This window comes from Primulina eburnea, chromosome 3, assembly GCF_022965805.1.
Source record: "Primulina eburnea isolate SZY01 chromosome 3, ASM2296580v1, whole genome shotgun sequence".
NCBI classification, from domain to species: Eukaryota; Viridiplantae; Streptophyta; class Magnoliopsida; order Lamiales; family Gesneriaceae; genus Primulina; species Primulina eburnea.
The window spans coordinates 12439178-12455624 of record NC_133103.1 but is presented as its reverse complement, the minus strand read 5'-3'; the positions used below and the strand labels follow the sequence as shown (position 1 = coordinate 12455624).

The 16447-nt window shown below is 36.1% G+C and overlaps 2 protein-coding genes and 1 pseudogene across 13 annotated transcripts; all 3 read left to right on the top strand.

Moving 5' to 3' along the window:
- The first annotated feature begins 281 nt into the window (after positions 1-281).
- On the top strand, positions 282-3282 carry LOC140826496 (uncharacterized). 2 transcript variants are annotated; one of them, XM_073188839.1, is made up of 5 exons: positions 282-429; positions 1144-1274; positions 1360-1428; positions 1718-1824; positions 2382-3282. In XM_073188839.1, exons 2-5 carry the CDS (start codon positions 1166-1168, stop codon positions 2877-2879), a joined length of 783 nt encoding a protein of 260 aa, XP_073044940.1. In that variant the 5' UTR covers positions 282-429; positions 1144-1165; the 3' UTR covers positions 2880-3282. The 2 variants fall into 2 exon arrangements, with proteins under 2 accessions (XP_073044940.1, XP_073044941.1); XM_073188840.1 differs by having other exon boundaries at positions 284-429; positions 1153-1274.
- Positions 3283-4224: 942 nt separating this feature from the next.
- On the top strand, positions 4225-12247 carry LOC140826495 (uncharacterized). Of its 11 annotated transcripts, XM_073188828.1 has the most exons (13): positions 4225-4379; positions 5624-6975; positions 7177-7295; positions 7476-7606; positions 7829-8021; positions 8163-9148; positions 9362-9410; positions 9515-9750; positions 9844-9951; positions 10374-10588; positions 10664-10729; positions 11016-11094; positions 12015-12233. In XM_073188828.1, exons 2-12 carry the CDS (start codon positions 6114-6116, stop codon positions 11087-11089), a joined length of 3039 nt encoding a protein of 1012 aa, XP_073044929.1. In that variant the 5' UTR covers positions 4225-4379; positions 5624-6113; the 3' UTR covers positions 11090-11094; positions 12015-12233. The 11 variants fall into 11 exon arrangements, with proteins under 11 accessions (XP_073044929.1, XP_073044932.1, XP_073044935.1 ...); XM_073188831.1 differs by having other exon boundaries at positions 7177-7277; positions 11016-12247; XM_073188834.1 differs by having other exon boundaries at positions 7207-7277; positions 11016-12246.
- Positions 12057-16426, top strand: LOC140826776 (UDP-glycosyltransferase 83A1-like; annotated as a pseudogene).
- The last annotated feature ends 21 nt before the right edge of the window (positions 16427-16447 follow it).

Sequence of the window (16447 nt, the reverse complement as noted above, 5' to 3'; positions counted from 1 at the left end):
GTGATTATTCAAGATTATTTTTATCTATATTTTCGAATTTCAGCTTTAGTCATGATCCGTAAATTTTTTGTTATTGTCATTTTCTGAGTGTGAATGTGATACTACTCAACGCTATGTGCATATGTATTTGTATCACATCAAAATCATATAAAAATTATTAAAATTACCAAAAAAAAAAAACAAACAAATATAACATATTCTAAAATGTCCAAAAAATAAAAAATGAAAAATTTCCGATTATAATTATCTCTTCTTTCCATGGGCTTGTTGATTGATGGGCTTTGAACTTGTGTTTCATTCATTTAACTAACGGGCTTCGTAATCCGACGCCATCTTCGTATCATTTAACTGAGGTTGCAGATCGAAGCGTGCTCAGCAGAGTCAGATTCTATAGGAAATAATTTCGGAGTCCATTCTTTCCGTTCCGAGGTAAGAACTAAGAACCATGCTTTGGATCTTTTTGCTTATCGAACGCTAGACGCTTTACCCTTAAGCTTCCCTTTGTTCACATTTTATTTAGCATTCATTTCATATTAAATCCGTACTAGGGTTTATGGGAAATTTTCTGGTTTTGTATACAGTTGGTGGGTTTTAAAAGTGCATTTATCATTTCGCTGCGATTTATGGACTTTTGAGGTTTAATGAAAACACTGGAATTTGATGCGAATGATTTTACGTGCCTCTCAGCTTTCTTCTTTCTCGAACCATATAATTTTCCTCCGTTATTCCCGTTTTTGTTGTTTACATAGGACTGATGGAAGAATTTATCAAGTGGATTTTTATCTTGAATCAGCTTTAGGGGTTTAGGGTGTATTGGAGATATTCCAGTTCTGAATCTATTGGCCCAATCTGCTCCTATTTATTTTTTTAAGGAAATATGTTGTGGTTTTATGCTGTTTTTGTGAACGAATGAAAAACATGGGTATCTGTTGTAAGTAATTTAAATTCCTTCATGATGTTTAATGATATATCAACACTTTTGAGCTATTTCACATTGTAGTCCCCCTCTAGTGAAGGGTTTAATTTTTTTTTAGATGAGTATGAATAATATGTTTGTAAAGATGATTTTTTTTTCAGGCTGCCTATGTTCATATGATTCATGCTAATTGCTAATTTTGATTCTTCTTATGTTTATTCTTTTAGAATATTTAGGCTTATTTGTGAAATGGCTTTTCTCAAGAAAGTTGGGAATTTCCTGACACAAAGTACCGCCAATCCTTCACTTTTTGCGGCCATAAGGAGCATGTCCACATCTTCAAAGATCTTTGTTGGAGGTGCAAGTGGTTATGTGGATTTTGGGATTTAACTATTATTTTTTGCTTCTCGTGTTCGGTGTTTTATTCTTGTTGTCCACTGCAGGTCTCTCATATAGCACTGATGACATGAGTTTGAGTGAGACTTTCTCAAAATATGGGGAAGTTGTTGAAGGTATAGTCTTTTCGTGTAATCAACTTAATTTGATTTGCATTCAGTAAATTTTCTTTATTTTACGATTCTTGGAGATCCTGGTTGTTAATGCTCTGGGAAGTTACCGAAGCAGAGAGTTTTATCATACTTGGTATATTTTCCTTGATTTTTGTAAAAAAAATTCATGAAAAGATAGCAGGCATTGCTGAATATTGAGAGTGATGTTCATAAACTGTCATGTATGGTTAATTTGTAATGGTAACGCTTTTGAGTTTTGACCTACTATTGCTTTTTTTTTGTGTGTTTACAGCTAAAGTTATCATTGATCGTAACACTGGTAGGTCAAAAGGGTTTGCATTTGTCACTTTTACTTCAACTGAAGCAGCCTCCAGTGCTATCCAGGCATTTGATGGCCAGGTATGTGACCGTTTCATCATGTTTGTGGCTTTGTGCTTATATCTATATCTATACTGATCTTAATGCTTTTTATAATAGCTTTCCTGTATCTTTAATGGATTTTCTCCAGTCGTCTACAATTTGCTCAGTGTTGTCATATGTACTAATGGTACTGCTAGTTGGTGGTGCAAATTTAATCATTTGTGCTTGACTTCTTTACCTTCACTTTCTACCTGTAAATAAAAACACGGTGGCAGATACAAATTTTCCTTAGTCAGCAAGTATGCACTAGATTATTTCATTATTTACTGTTTCCTTTTACTTGTGCATATGATATCATCAGCATAATTTCCTTGCAAACTTTGATCATTGAAGTGAGACAATGAATGGAGAGTTTTAATGCTATGTTAATAAATGAATTATTTATTATAACCGGAGGCAAGGATATTCAAAGATATGAACATAATGAGCTCTTGCAGTAAGGCACTTTATTTGAATAATTGATTTTTAATGTCTATATGTCATAAACTTTGCTTGATTATTTATGGTTGAATTGGCATCTGCTTGTTATTTATCAGGAACTCCATGGCCGAAGGATAAAGGTGAACTATGCAACAGAAAAATCTCGTAGTGGTGGTTTTGGAGGTGGTTTTGGAGCCAGTGATGGCTACAATTACGGTGGTCCAGGTGGTAACTATGGTGGCGGAAGGTTCCAAGGTGGTGGTTTTGGAGGTTCTGGTGGTGGCAATTACACTGGTGGAGATGGCGACTACGCCAGAAGTGGTGGATTTGACAGCGGCAACCAATATCCTAGTAGAGGAGGGGGATTTGGCGGCAGTGAAAATTTCAGCAGTGGTGGTGCACGAGGCGATGGTAATTGGGGAGACGGTGACAGCCACTACAATGCTAGCCAAAGTGGTTCTTCTTTCTCGTCAAACAGTGAAACAGCAGGACCATATGGCAATAACCAGGGACAATTGGGTGATGATCATGATGGAATTGACTCAAAATTTGATGATTTTGGGCAAGCTACGGATGGAAAGGATAGGAACGACTACACCAACATCAGAAGTTGAATCGAGTCGGAACTGCTTTTAGACGACACAGTTTCTGGGGCGGGGCAGCCTACAGGAAGTTGATGAAAGATTTGGTACTGTTTCAGTTCTATCGCCCTTCGTGAACAAGATATGGTTTAGGCTTTGGGCATTTTTTAATATGTGAAAGATCAAGGACAAAGGATGATTATTATTGAGTTTTTGCCTTTTTTAGAATCTGATGGTCTTTTGCTAGAATCTTGATTTATTTTTACCTCCTTTACGTGGCGAGATAGACCTCTCATCTGTTTGAGTAGTGGGTATTTTTTTAATTCCGGGTTGTGTGCTTTCAATTTTTTCATCTAATATATGCGAATGACTGCATGAAATGGAATTATTCCCATCCCCTTCCTTAAATGGCAATGCACAACACTTCACCTTTTTGTACCTTTAACTATACCTTATTTTACCCGAGAAAAAAAATTTCCTGCAGCAATATTATTTGTATCATTCTCTGACTTTATAGAATTAAATTAATACATGTTTTCATGGTTAATACTAGTGGTGAATTTTTATTTCTAAATATTTAAAATATTATAGAAGATTTCCTCTCGTTTAAAAAATAAAACATGGTTATTTTGTATTTGACATATAGATTTATATGTGAATTTTTTATACTTAATAATGAATTAGAAAATTAAAATTAAGCAATCATCATATAACAACTTCTCATATATATATATATATATATATATATATATATATATATATATATCTCTTACTATTTATTAAGGCTGAGTAGGTTAGAGTAACTTCCTTGGTCTGTTTTTTAAAATACCTACCCTTCACCCCCACTCTCTACATTACTAATTATATATATTAATAAAATGTTAAAAAATAAAAGTAAGTCACATTTAGTTTAGTGGATAAAGCCTATGTTTTTTAATCATGAGATTGTAGGTTCAATTTTTGCTTGGGTCTTTTTTATTCTTTTTTAATTTATTTTTTAGTTCATATATCAAAATTATAATGTAGCCACTCATTATTTCTTATAAATATATTTTGATCCTCATTTAAATATAAATCAAATAAATTATAAAAACATATCGTACAAGCACGCAACGCGTGTGTCGTTGTACTAGTATATATAAATAATTCGAAGTGTTAAAACCTCATTACAAGAAAATAAAAGAGAAAGTATACTATTGATTTTTCAGATATGATTATTTCCTTCTAACTATATTCAGAAAATGGGATACTAAATGCAAAGAAAAAACTAATAATGATTTGATATATATGGGAAAAAATTCAAGTTTTGCAATAAATTACGTATTTAAAAAAGTAATTTTATTAGGAGCCGCCCGTCACTTTACTCACTGTAGTGTGAATTTTTAAGAACCCGCGTGATGGTGTCGGACCCAAGTAACCGAAACCTAAGCCCACCCCCACCCCCTAACCCCTAATTATTACGACTGAAATTTAAGATCGTTTTCAGTGCTGTTCTTGTGGGTAAATCTCTCTCGATCGAGCTGCGTATCAAAGGTAAAGATGTTCTAGCTTAGTTTTCCAACCTATTTTTTGAATTTCTACTCATTTGTCATTTGGGTTTTGATCTATCTTTCGGAATTGATTACCATTTTGTTGTTTTACACCCATTTTTGTATTGTTAATGACTGAATTTGAGCAATTCATGGGTTTTGTGTATAAGGTTTTGTTGTGTCATCAGTGAAACTCAATATAGTGTTCGATTATCTTTCGGAACTTTATAAAGTCAGCTGCTTTTGCTCGTTTAACAGTGTCAGGGTTCTACTGAACTCCTGTTCTCGTTCGAATTTTCATGAAATTTAGAGTGAAAATTTGGGTGCTGACATATGCAAATTAGGGAACTGTCTATTTGCTGAAATTACGTATATAAAAATATTGTACCTATTTAACAGGACACTGTGTTATGTTGTGTGCACATTCCTTCACCTAACTCATGGATATGCTTTGCAGCTATTTAAATGTAATTTTTTTGTTGCATATCCACAGATTACTAAAACTATGACTCCTTACTCAACTAGTTTTTTGTAACTCGTGCCTCAGATTACTGGAATTAAAAAGCTTACCACATCAATAGATAGTTCAGTAAGACAGACGAAGGAGTCTGCTACTCGATGACAAACAATTCAAAATCTGTCGAGTGATTTAGTTTCTTGGCCAGCCGACTCACGCATGAAATTTATTTCAAAAAAGGAAGCTGCAAAATAGAACCATAATAAAGTATTCAAAGCTATTATATTAGTAATAAAGATGTCACACAGCAATTATATTCGCATAACTGAATAAGAGACTAGGTCCCATAGCAGATTGTAGCAGATGGTATTTGAAGCTTTAAACATGAATAGCTAACTAAAACATAAATTTCTGTATTAAGTCGATATCTTTAAAGGAAACTTATCATTAACCGAATGTAACGACAAAACAAACAAGCAACAGTTGCCCTTAGAGAAATTCCAACAAAGTTCACCTTCATAGTTTCCCCCTATAAGTAAATTAAATAACATAGTTTAGGACCAGAATTTAAAATCCCACCAACAGAAAAGCAAAGGGACTCTTGGATGATACCAAGCTCCTAAACCTTTTAACCCAAATGTTTTTCCCGTATATGTTAGGTTTGTGGTTCTCTTTTGGGAGATATTTTATATATGAGTCGGTTACTAAGGAACTAAATTGCTCGAAATATTTGTTGTTGTTGAGTGGTGAATGTCTTTTTACGTGTCTTACCATAATATTTTATAATGTAGTAAATTTCTTGAAGTCCAATTACCTGGGTACAACAAACCAGTCAAGTCACCAGTTGTTATTTTAGTGATGCACAAATGTTGCGGCATCAAATTATTTTTAAACAGCTACAAGAATTGCAGCGGAAACAGAAGGTCCAGGAATTGGGCTATGCCTGTTCAGAATTCGTCACAAATGCTTATGGTTGGTAAATTGAAAAATGATGCAAGGTATACACAATGAATCGGAAATTGTACCAAATCATAACCATTTTATGAATCAAGTGGGCTTACCACACCCGCAGTTTGACGTCTCGTTATGTGGAGCTTCTACTCCAAATACTGATAAAATTTCAGATCTATATTCTCACTTTCAAGGGCCCCCCTGATCATTCTTCAAATCTGTTAACCAAGAACAATAATGGCGCTTTAGAAATGCCCTCCATGCAACCATCAGGATTCGGCAACTTGCTCTTGAATAAAAAAAAGAAATTTGTATTCAGATCTGATAAGCATGTCAGATGAGTCTTTACCATCCAATCAAGTTCCTGTTCAAGGTTTTAGCTGTGGAATCTCATATGGAAATTACTCCCATCAAGGAATGACAGATCAGAGGAGTGCATTACCTCTGGAATCTGAGGTGAGACAAGAGAATGAGGGTTGGCATGAACTCACTCTGAGGAAAGTATTGAAACCTGCTCCGTCCGATCCTGATACTTCTCTTGACCCATTGGAGCAGAAGTTCTTATACAGTACAGATGAAAACATTTTGGGATCTTCATTTAGCAGGAGTATAGATAATGGCTTGGAAAAATTTGCGAGTACTGCATTGGAACACGCATCTTACACTGACAGATTTCCCACTATTCAAAGTGGTAGCTGGAGTGCGCTGATGCAGTCTGCCGTGGCAGAAACTTCTAGTGGTGATGGTGGGTTACAAGAAGAATGGAGTGGATTGAACTTTCAGAACTCAGAACTATTAACTGATAATCAAACCTCCAATTACATTGGTATTGTGAAGCAGAACAGCAATTGGGTCGATACAGACTTACAAAATTCCTCCCTTCTAAGTGTGAGAACTGAGATTGTGCCGGATGATTCAAATATAAATGGCTCATCCCCTGGTTTTCAACAGTCAAATCCCCAATATTTGAGGCAGAAAGAGGGATTTCACTCAGAATCTTTACATGTTTCCAACCAATACTCCCCTACAAATAATAGCCTGTATAGCTGTCAGCAGAAGCATCCTACGGGTTGTAGTCAGCTGTTTCAAGGTTCGAGTTTTCCCAAGATTAGGTTAGGTCAACGAAAAGAGCATTCAAAAAATTATGTATGTCATCTTAGCAATAAAAGCCAGCCCGGCCTTAATAGCTCAGGTATGTGTTGCACCTGTTTTGTTAATTTATGCACTTTGATCTTAATGTTTATTATTAGTATACATGATTCTGAAATCGACACAAAAATAAGGTTAAACATGAAGGTATTGCTTTAGAACTCAATTGATGCTTTACGAACTTTTTGAAAACTATTACAAAAGAATACGAGGGAAATGGCCTTCATGACCTTTTTGTGAACAGGACTTGATGCTGAGTTTCACTCTGTTGCAGATCATGAATTGAGAGGCACCATATGGCCTCATGGAAGTACCCTTTGTGAGATTCAAAAGCCATTTGACCAGGTCGATCATCAAATGATGGTATGCTTATAATCACCTCTTGATATATACGTGGTCACTGAGAAAAGACTGTCTCTGACCTTAAGATTATTGATAAGCAAAATATAGAATAGCTGCAAATTAAGTTCATTCAGGATCTCTGTAAGATAGATTTGTCTCTGCAAGGCGGCATTTGTTATTTCTATTATACTCTTGTCACAGGTGGACCAGCAGAATATTCATGGTTATTCGATAGAATCGGAGAAGATATCTTCTGGAATGAACGATGAACCTATACAAGTTCTAAGAGCTTCTTCTGATCTTTATAGTCAAAGTATGATTTATCAGGCAAGGTAGTAATTGTCAACAAGATGTTGTGATTTCTGTGTTTCCCATGCTTGTTTAATTGCTCAGAGATTGTAAAATGAGGACTGCTTTTTTTATTTGATTATTAACATTTATTTCGTTTGAGTGTATTCCTGGATTCATCTGATCTTATTTCTATATGCTTCTTTTCCTCCATGCTTCAATTTGTATTCATCCTCGGGGTACTCTGGTGGCTTCTTATATGGCAGCAACACTATGCTTGATCTTCTTAACAAGGATAGGCTATCCATCAATCATGCACCTGAAATGCACTTAAGTGCAAAAATCTCAGCTCACAATGAATCACCACGAACTGAAACTTCTGTTGCAGCATGTGCCAAGCCATGCAATAATTCTCCTATTTCACTGGATCAGCGGACTCCGCAGTCATCTTTGCCCGTGGTGCGTAATAAATTATTTCTCGTGTAAATGTTGAGCTTGTGAAAATCTTTCGATTTGGTGGTTCCTTCGTTTTTCTTATTCATTTCACAGTTTGTGAATATGACCACTTGCTCAAATGATAGTTTAACTGCCTACATGCAGGGGAACTCATGTTCAACTTATCCTTCAGGCCATAATGTGAATGATCGTTTTGAGAACCAACATGCTCCAGCTTCACTTAAACCAATTGACTTGGCTACTAATGGCCTTGTTTATAGTTCTGACAGTTCTATGCTTAAAAATGCCAACTTTATAAGTTCAGAACTTCCAGTATTGAAGAATCAGCAAGTCACTCAAGCTGCAGTGACTTCAGTTTCATCACAACACGTGGGATTTCCGACTGGACTATTCTCTCGATGGGTAGATGTGACCACTCAGCCTTTTGCTTTGTCCTCCAAGCCTCAAAAATCTCCCAATTTCTTTCGTTCTCTCAATTCAGAAAATATCAGCCTAAAAACTAGCTCGGTGCTGCCAAATGAGCAGCCTAGTATAAATTCGCCTGGACAAGAATATAATGCGCAGGGGTTTTGTGCATCTTCAGCGAAACCAGAATATCATGAACAGCAGTTGGTTGCAGAAAGTTTTCTCCAGAAGGACTCGACTGAGATAATTAATTCTTTCTCAGTAAGCAGTTATAATCATGATCAGGATTTGTATAGAGAGAATCACTTGGAAGCAAATGTTGTTGCTTCTAGTTCACTGATGACACAGTCACATCAGCCCTCTAATAAACTGGAACAAAATGACATTGAATCGCCTTATCAGTCGCTGATCAGTTTGCAGTTAGCCCAATATATTTCTAAGCATGATGGGACTTTGAAAAATGGTCAATTGTTCCCAATTTATGATTCAAAAGCTCCTAGCAATACTGTAAAACGATTCTCAGGGATGGCAATTGAAAGCAGTATGTTGCCGTCTATCGCAGCCACCTTTATAGTGAGTGAGCAATCGTCCCCTAATAAGTTGCCTTCATATGCCACATGTCAAAATATGGCAGTTTCAAAACCAAAGAAACGCAAAGTTGCATTTGACATGGTACCTTGGCACAAAGAAGTAAAATATGATTCATTCATGCTTCAAAATATCAGGTATGTGATCCTACAATTTTCGAATAATGTCTGAATCAATTTGGTAGGTTGGCAAGCATTTTAAATTAAGACCTCAAAAAGAATGAAAATCTGTAAAATGTGATGAATCTGTGTAAATAAATATGAAAAGAAGTCGTGTGTTTTTACTTTTCCATTTATTAAGACATTATAGTAACAGTTTATATTTCCTTTTTGAATTGTTTATGTTTGCAGAGTGGCTGAGTTAGAATGGGCGGAAGCTTCCAGTAGAAGACCTGAAGAAGTGAGGCAGACTATCTAATGAAATACGAAAATTTTAAGAATTTACATGAATTTTTGAATCAAAACCTGTGTTAATGCTTTCATTCATTTTTTCAATCCTATCAGGTTAAAAATGAAGTTGAAATCCTTGAAGATATGCAATCCAGGTTTCGAGCAAAAAGAAGGCTTGTTTTTGCAACTCAGCTTATGCAACAGGTCTTTCAACCTGCACCTGCAGTTATTCTCTCCTCAGATGCCTGTTCAAATTGTGATGGGGTGACCTATTTTGCTTCAAGATTCAGCTTTGCAGATGCATGCCTGGTGACTAGTAACTCTCAAATGCCATCAGATGGAAATGCCATGTAAGAGCTACATTCACTTTTTTTTGGGTAATTTTTCTTTTGCATGGCAATTACACTTGAAGATACTCACGCAAACAAATCTAATATGCACAGGTCACGTGACAAGTTAAAGACTTATAAAAGATGTACTGCCTCTGATTTCTCCGAAGCTGTTGAAGGCTTAGTTGGCAAAGTGAAGAAGCTTGAAGGTGAATTGTTAAGGTAGGGCTACAATTCAGTTCTTGCTCATGTTTCTATGTTCATCAAAGTTTGGAATGCAGATCTAAGTAAGAAAAACCTTAAAAGTAGTCAATTAAGATGCAAAATGCATCAACTGATTTTTTTACTTTGCTGCTGTCTCCTAACTTGTGTGATTCCTTGCACAAATCGATTGGATTAATGAGCACCCCTTTTTAACTCAGTTTATACATAAATTTGAAATGAATTTTTTGTTTGAATTTCGTAAACAGGCATTTGGTTATATATGAAATAAATACTTGAGCGACTAGGATCAAAGCTGCACATCAGTTTGACACTAAAGATAGTTTTAACATGTAATGTTATCTTCTTATTTTTTATCAATTGCTTTCAAGCTATCGCAGTTTTCTTATTTATTCTTGGAAGTATGTGAATTGACGATTCAGAATGGACGAGAGTTTATCAATTGTGGACATCAAGGTGGAATCCCAGGAACTGGCCAAGTTCTCTATTATCAATCGTTTTGCAAAGTTCCACATCATGGCCCAGCCAACTGGGGCTGATTCTGTAGCATCTAATGGCACGTCAAAAGTTTCCAAGAAATACCCCCAGAGATATGTTTCAGCACATCCAATACCTAAAACAGTACCAGAAGGAACAGGTTGCCATTCCTTGTGATCATCAAAATCATTCCTTTAGTCCTATATTTCTCTCTCAGCAGGCAAATCCAATGCAGATTTGCTCATTTTGCACGTAAAAGAGGACTGGGGAAAATTTCCTGAAATCAGTGCAAGTGAATCAGGTGATTTTTGGAAAAAAAGGATGAACTTTTTTTCCAAATTTTGTGGAAGTATATAACATGTATAAATGCTATCCATTATATTGCCCCAAAAAAGCTAGGAGAGGACTTAGGAGGAGTGGGATGCTTACCTACCACAGAGCAATTAGATGATTTTGTATGGATGCACTTTACCGTGTTTTCTAGGGATATGGCTTGGTGATCAACTCCAAGTTCAGTTGTACGATATGACTAATTGATATATATAAGATCATATTCTTTCTCTTCTCTCTTAGTATCTCTTCTACAGGGTTCATGACGTCACATTTGCATCTAACATTCAAGGGATGGTCAAGGGATGGGGAACTAGGCTCTCTTAAATAAAAATTGTAAGTTCTTTACATAGTTTATTTGTGTGTATCCTGTTTGAATAAGTATTTTATTGGGAAAGTATCTGACAACCTGTGGCGATTCTAGCCCACCCAAACCTGGAAAACAAAAGATTTCTCTATCAACAAAAAGACAAGGACCAGGTTCTATATTGTAGATTAAAACATGTTCCAAAAAGTTTTTTGTTTTTTTGTTGAGATATTCCTGTGGGATACTAGATTTTGCCTGCCTTTCTGTCTCTCTTTCATCTTTGTGTGAAAGGGAACCCGGGGTGATATCCCGATAGGAATCATTTTTTGGATTCGACTTTCATGCATGTTTCTTCTTTAGGAAAAAGGTATGTTTCCACCTCTAAATGTGTAGAGGCGTTGTTAATTAAAATCTTGGGTTTATGGAAGGTTCTCGAATTTATGACAACTTAACTACAGTTATTTATTCACTTGCAAAAATAGAATAAAGAAATTATAAAACAAATTTTTTAGTGAATGGTAAAGGATTGGTGGGCACATATTGATTTTTTGGCTTGGTTGCTGAAACCTGGCAGCACCATATTAAAGACATGATGATGTCTGACTTTGAAACATGTCCTTGCGCCACATAGACTAAATTGTTGTCATCATCATCGTATCAGCTATCAGCTTATCTGCTTAAACTTTAGTTGAGGTTGACAATTTGATTGTAGCTTTATGGAAGCGGCCATTTTCTTTATATGAGCTAGAAGTGACTCAATCTATAAGAAATAATGAACTTGCCATTGATAGAAAGTAGAGGCTGGCTCATAAATTATCTGATACAAAAGATGGGTGACGAATGTGCCACCGGTCTAGATTTTCTTTGAAAAAAGCTATCTTTTATAACTTCTTTTCTACGAGTATCGATGACCAATATAGGTACTAAGACCATATCCTGTTTCGAGCAGTGAAAAATGGTGATGTTTGTACAAGATTTACCAGTGGGATAAATGGGCCACGGCCTTGGACCTTTTGTGGAGCAGTTTACTTTCGTCTCTTTAAGAGAGTTACATTTGCTAACCATGTCCCATGCGGTTTGTGTGGTCTAAGTTGTATTATCGGAATATATGATTTGTGTATTGCGGTTTGTGTGGTCTAAGTTGTATTATCGGAATATATGATTTGTGTATTACAAAGGACACATGTAATGAATGAATAATTCTACAATTATGCAATATCGTAGGTAACGCCCTGAATAATTGACCCGTTTGCCGAGGTGAGTATCGCAAAATCTTCCACTCATCTCATTTTAAATAAAACATATTCCCTGCAAGGATACATGTGCTTTATCATTCATAGGCGGTTCTGGTGTGTTGCGGATCTGGTGGTCGACAATTTTCGGATTTGGTAAAAGTTGTCACAACACCTATGCAGGACTGAGGTCTTGTCGCGATGCGCGTGGACCAATTTACAATGTCTTTCGTTGATGTTACCAAAGGCGATAGCAGTGACCATGAATAAGTTTCTTCGACTTGAGTTGGGATAGAGGAGATTTACTCGATCAGTTTGGCTACTAGAATATGGTGTCCCTGGCCTATCTATTTGATCGTATCAAAAGGCCCAATGAATTGGGACTTTCTTATTGGTCCAGGTCGTTTCGGACGAGATGATCATTTATACAGAAGCCGAGAGATCCCGAAATTGACAAGATATAATTTATTTAGCCATGTCTGTATTGAATCCAAACGTTGTTTCCAAAATGTGAACATGGGCTCACATTTGTTCTTAATTTACTCTTGGGAGGCCCGAATATATATCGTCCAATGCCCTCTAAGGCCTAAACATGTCTATTAGCAAGTCTCTTTCAATAGATAAAATAATCGAAATTGTTGATTCCAAACTTTTTAAAGATCCAGTTGAACCCGAAACTCCCATGAAATGACTTGCCAATGAAATATTATATTAATATTTTGATTAAAAGAAAAACCAGACATTTCAATCCAACTAGACTATTTTTGTCCTTCGTCATCAATCCGTCCAATCCAAAATATTTTAACGGAATTTATGTTAAATCATCTTGTAATAAACAATAATACACTAGCATGTAAAATTTAAACCAAGCGATGTTGCCACAGTTTGACCTCGGGCCAAATGTCGCATTTTGGGGGGCGTAAGATAAAAGTTGTCTAAAAAATATCGAGTATAATATAAATTTAATAATTTTAAACAATTTTAAAAAATTGAACCTCTGTTGAAATAGGCTTTCATAACCTTTTCACTCGATCAAAATTTCTTTTACGTCTCACACCAACTGTTCAGATTTTACCCTTACGACTATGTTTACTTGAGGTAATGATCTAGTGATAAGCAGTGTGATTGAATGATGTCGAATACACATTAATATAAGGCAAATTGAGCGAAAATGACACCAAATCATGATAGCATCGTTAGTCCAAATCACATTATTAAATTGTGAACATTCTCTCTTTTCGAAGATTATAAATTTTTGTACAGCGAAGATACAGCAGATTCTAAATGGAAAACTCAAGGTAAAATTCGATTGTATTTTTTAAAGTGTGTATATATTTTATCATAAATGTTATTTCACAACGTTTTTATATAATCCCTTTTGAAATCGCCTTGTCGAGTCCATAATCATTCTATAAAACATCAAGATAGAAAGATCCAAAAATAAAATATTCATCCCAACTCAAGTATTCCAATACCTATGGGAAACCTCATGTGCTAATGATCCCTTTACCAGCGCAAGGACATGTGATCCCTCTATTGGAACTGGCCACAGTCTTAGCCAAACATGGCGTTCAGGTCACCTTTGTTAACTTAGATATCATCCATAGCCGCATCGTCGACACATCCTCGCCACATATTCATTTGGTTTCAATCTCAGATGGATTAGAATCCCATGAAAGGCTTGTTTCAGGGAGATGCATAGAGGTTTGGTACGATAGTATGCCACAGAAAGTCGAGCAGATTATCAAAGAAAACAGCGTGTCGGAGGACGAAAAGTTCAGCTGTGTGATTTCTGATCAGTCCGTAGGAAGGATTCAACAAGTTGCGAAGAAGATGGGAATTGCTTCTGTGGCTTTCTTGCCTGCGGCAGCTGCATCGTTGGTGTTGGGATTCAATATCCCAAAAATGATTGAAAATGGGATAGTTGATGGTGAAGGTAAATAAGATTCTTGGTAGTATAACTTTTGGTGCCAAATTGCATTTTGATGAACTTATTTTATATTTTGTTTTTTCTAACTGTTAAAAATCAATTTAGTTAAATTTTAAAATATGCATAATATATGAATTTTTAAAATTTTACTCCTCTTTCTCCATAAGATTAAATAGAAAATCAATTTTTTCCTAAAGTAATAGAAAAACAAATTTTATTATTATATCAAATATAAGATTGTTTCGGTTTCTTTACCCAAAAAAAATTAAAAGATTATGATTCATAGTAAAATAATTTGTTCAAATAAGTGGCATATATAGTATAATTATCGTGTCTTTGTAGTGGGTAATTTTGGTTTCAAATCTATTTGGATAAATTCATCTCTTATCAATTTATTGTTGATTATAATGGATTTACAAGTGCATTCCATTCAAATATGTGTCATTTATATATACTTCAAAATCCTCCCCAATTCATAATCACTTCGTTCAAATCAAACACTTCCATCCCAAAGTTGTGAATTCAAATCCGGCAAAAACTTGTGTGAGACGGTCTCACGGGTCGTATTTGTGATACGGATATCTTATTTGGATCACCCATGAAAAAGTATTACTTTTTATGCTAAGTGTATTACTTTTTATTGTGAATATGGGTCGGGTTGACCCGTCTCACAGATTATGATCCGTGAGACGGTCTCACATGAGACACACTCTTCAAATCCATACAAATACGTTATTAGCCGCATATTTTGTCCACTATATCAGGCTTACATATATATCGGGAATGTTGGGACGATTTCTATTATGTATTGTACATATTTTGTAAGAAATCGTAGAATTGTGGAGTCCAAGTTGTTCTTACCAAGTAATCGACTCTCGGGTAAATTGTTGGACTAAAACATTGTGCGTGAAGCTCTAGATATCAGCACATGTACACATCATATGTAGCTGAGTTAGCATCCAAACATAACCAAATCAGAAAACCAAACCAAACCAAACCGCTGGTTTAGATTGATTTTTAGTGTATCACGGTGTGCATTGGTTTGATTAGAAAAATTCGAACCTAACCGATTTTATGCGTAACCAAAGACCTTGTTTATTTCAGGAACTCCGATAAAACAGGAAATAATCCAGTTTGCGCCAACCATGCCGAACATGGTCTCGTCTGATTTCACCTGGGTGAACACTAGAATCTTGTCCCGGCAGAAGGCGACATTCAACATTATGATGCAAAACAACGAGGCGATCAAATCAGCAGACTGGACAATATGTAACTCGATACAGGACCTTGAGCCAGGGGCTTTCTCTCTGGCTCCAAATGTCTTGGAACATGACTCCACGTGTCTGGACTGGCTCGATCACCAGCCAGTTCACTCGGTTATATATGCAGCATTTGGAAGCACAACCATTTTTAGCCCTGCCCTTCCCAGTTTCGAGAATTAGCACTTGGACTCGAACTCACTGGAAGGCCGTTCCTGTGGGTCAGACGATCCGAAAACAGTACAACCGGTGTGGGAAACCAGGCATTCCCATAAGGATTTTTGAAGAGGATTTCAAGTCGGGGACTGATAACAAATTGCGCCCCTCAGCAGAAGGTTCTGAGCCATCCTTCGATCGCTTGCTTTTTAAGTCATTGTGGGTGGAATTCTACCGTGGAAAGTGTGAGCAACGGGGTTCCAATGCTGTGTTTGCCATCATATTTTGCTGATCAATTCATCAACAGGAGCTACATTACTGAAATTTGGAAAGTAGGGTTACCATTTGAACACGACGATGGTGGGATCATTGGGAAGGAAGAAATCAAGAACAGGGTGGATCAAGTACTTGGGGACGACGCTTTTAAGCAAAGAGCTTGGCAACTCCAGAAAATCATACAGGCTAGCGCGTCTAAAGCTGGCGATTCTTACGAAAACCTCACGAATTTCGTAAAATGGATCCAGGGATCAGGATCCCATATGTGAAGGATTCCAAGATCGAGCTTCACATCTATTAAATATAATGGCTGTATGATTTTATTAATTTCATTTGCAAAGCCTAATAGATTTGTTTGTGTGTGGTGAATTAAGGACGTGTGCCCTTGCAATTCCATGGATGGCATAAAGGTCCTACTACTTTATAAAACAGAATGGACATGCTAAAATATATATAAAATTGAAAAACTATAATTTTTGGGGTTGAGAAAAATATTTTCCAATATACGACTAGAACGAATCTACGATCC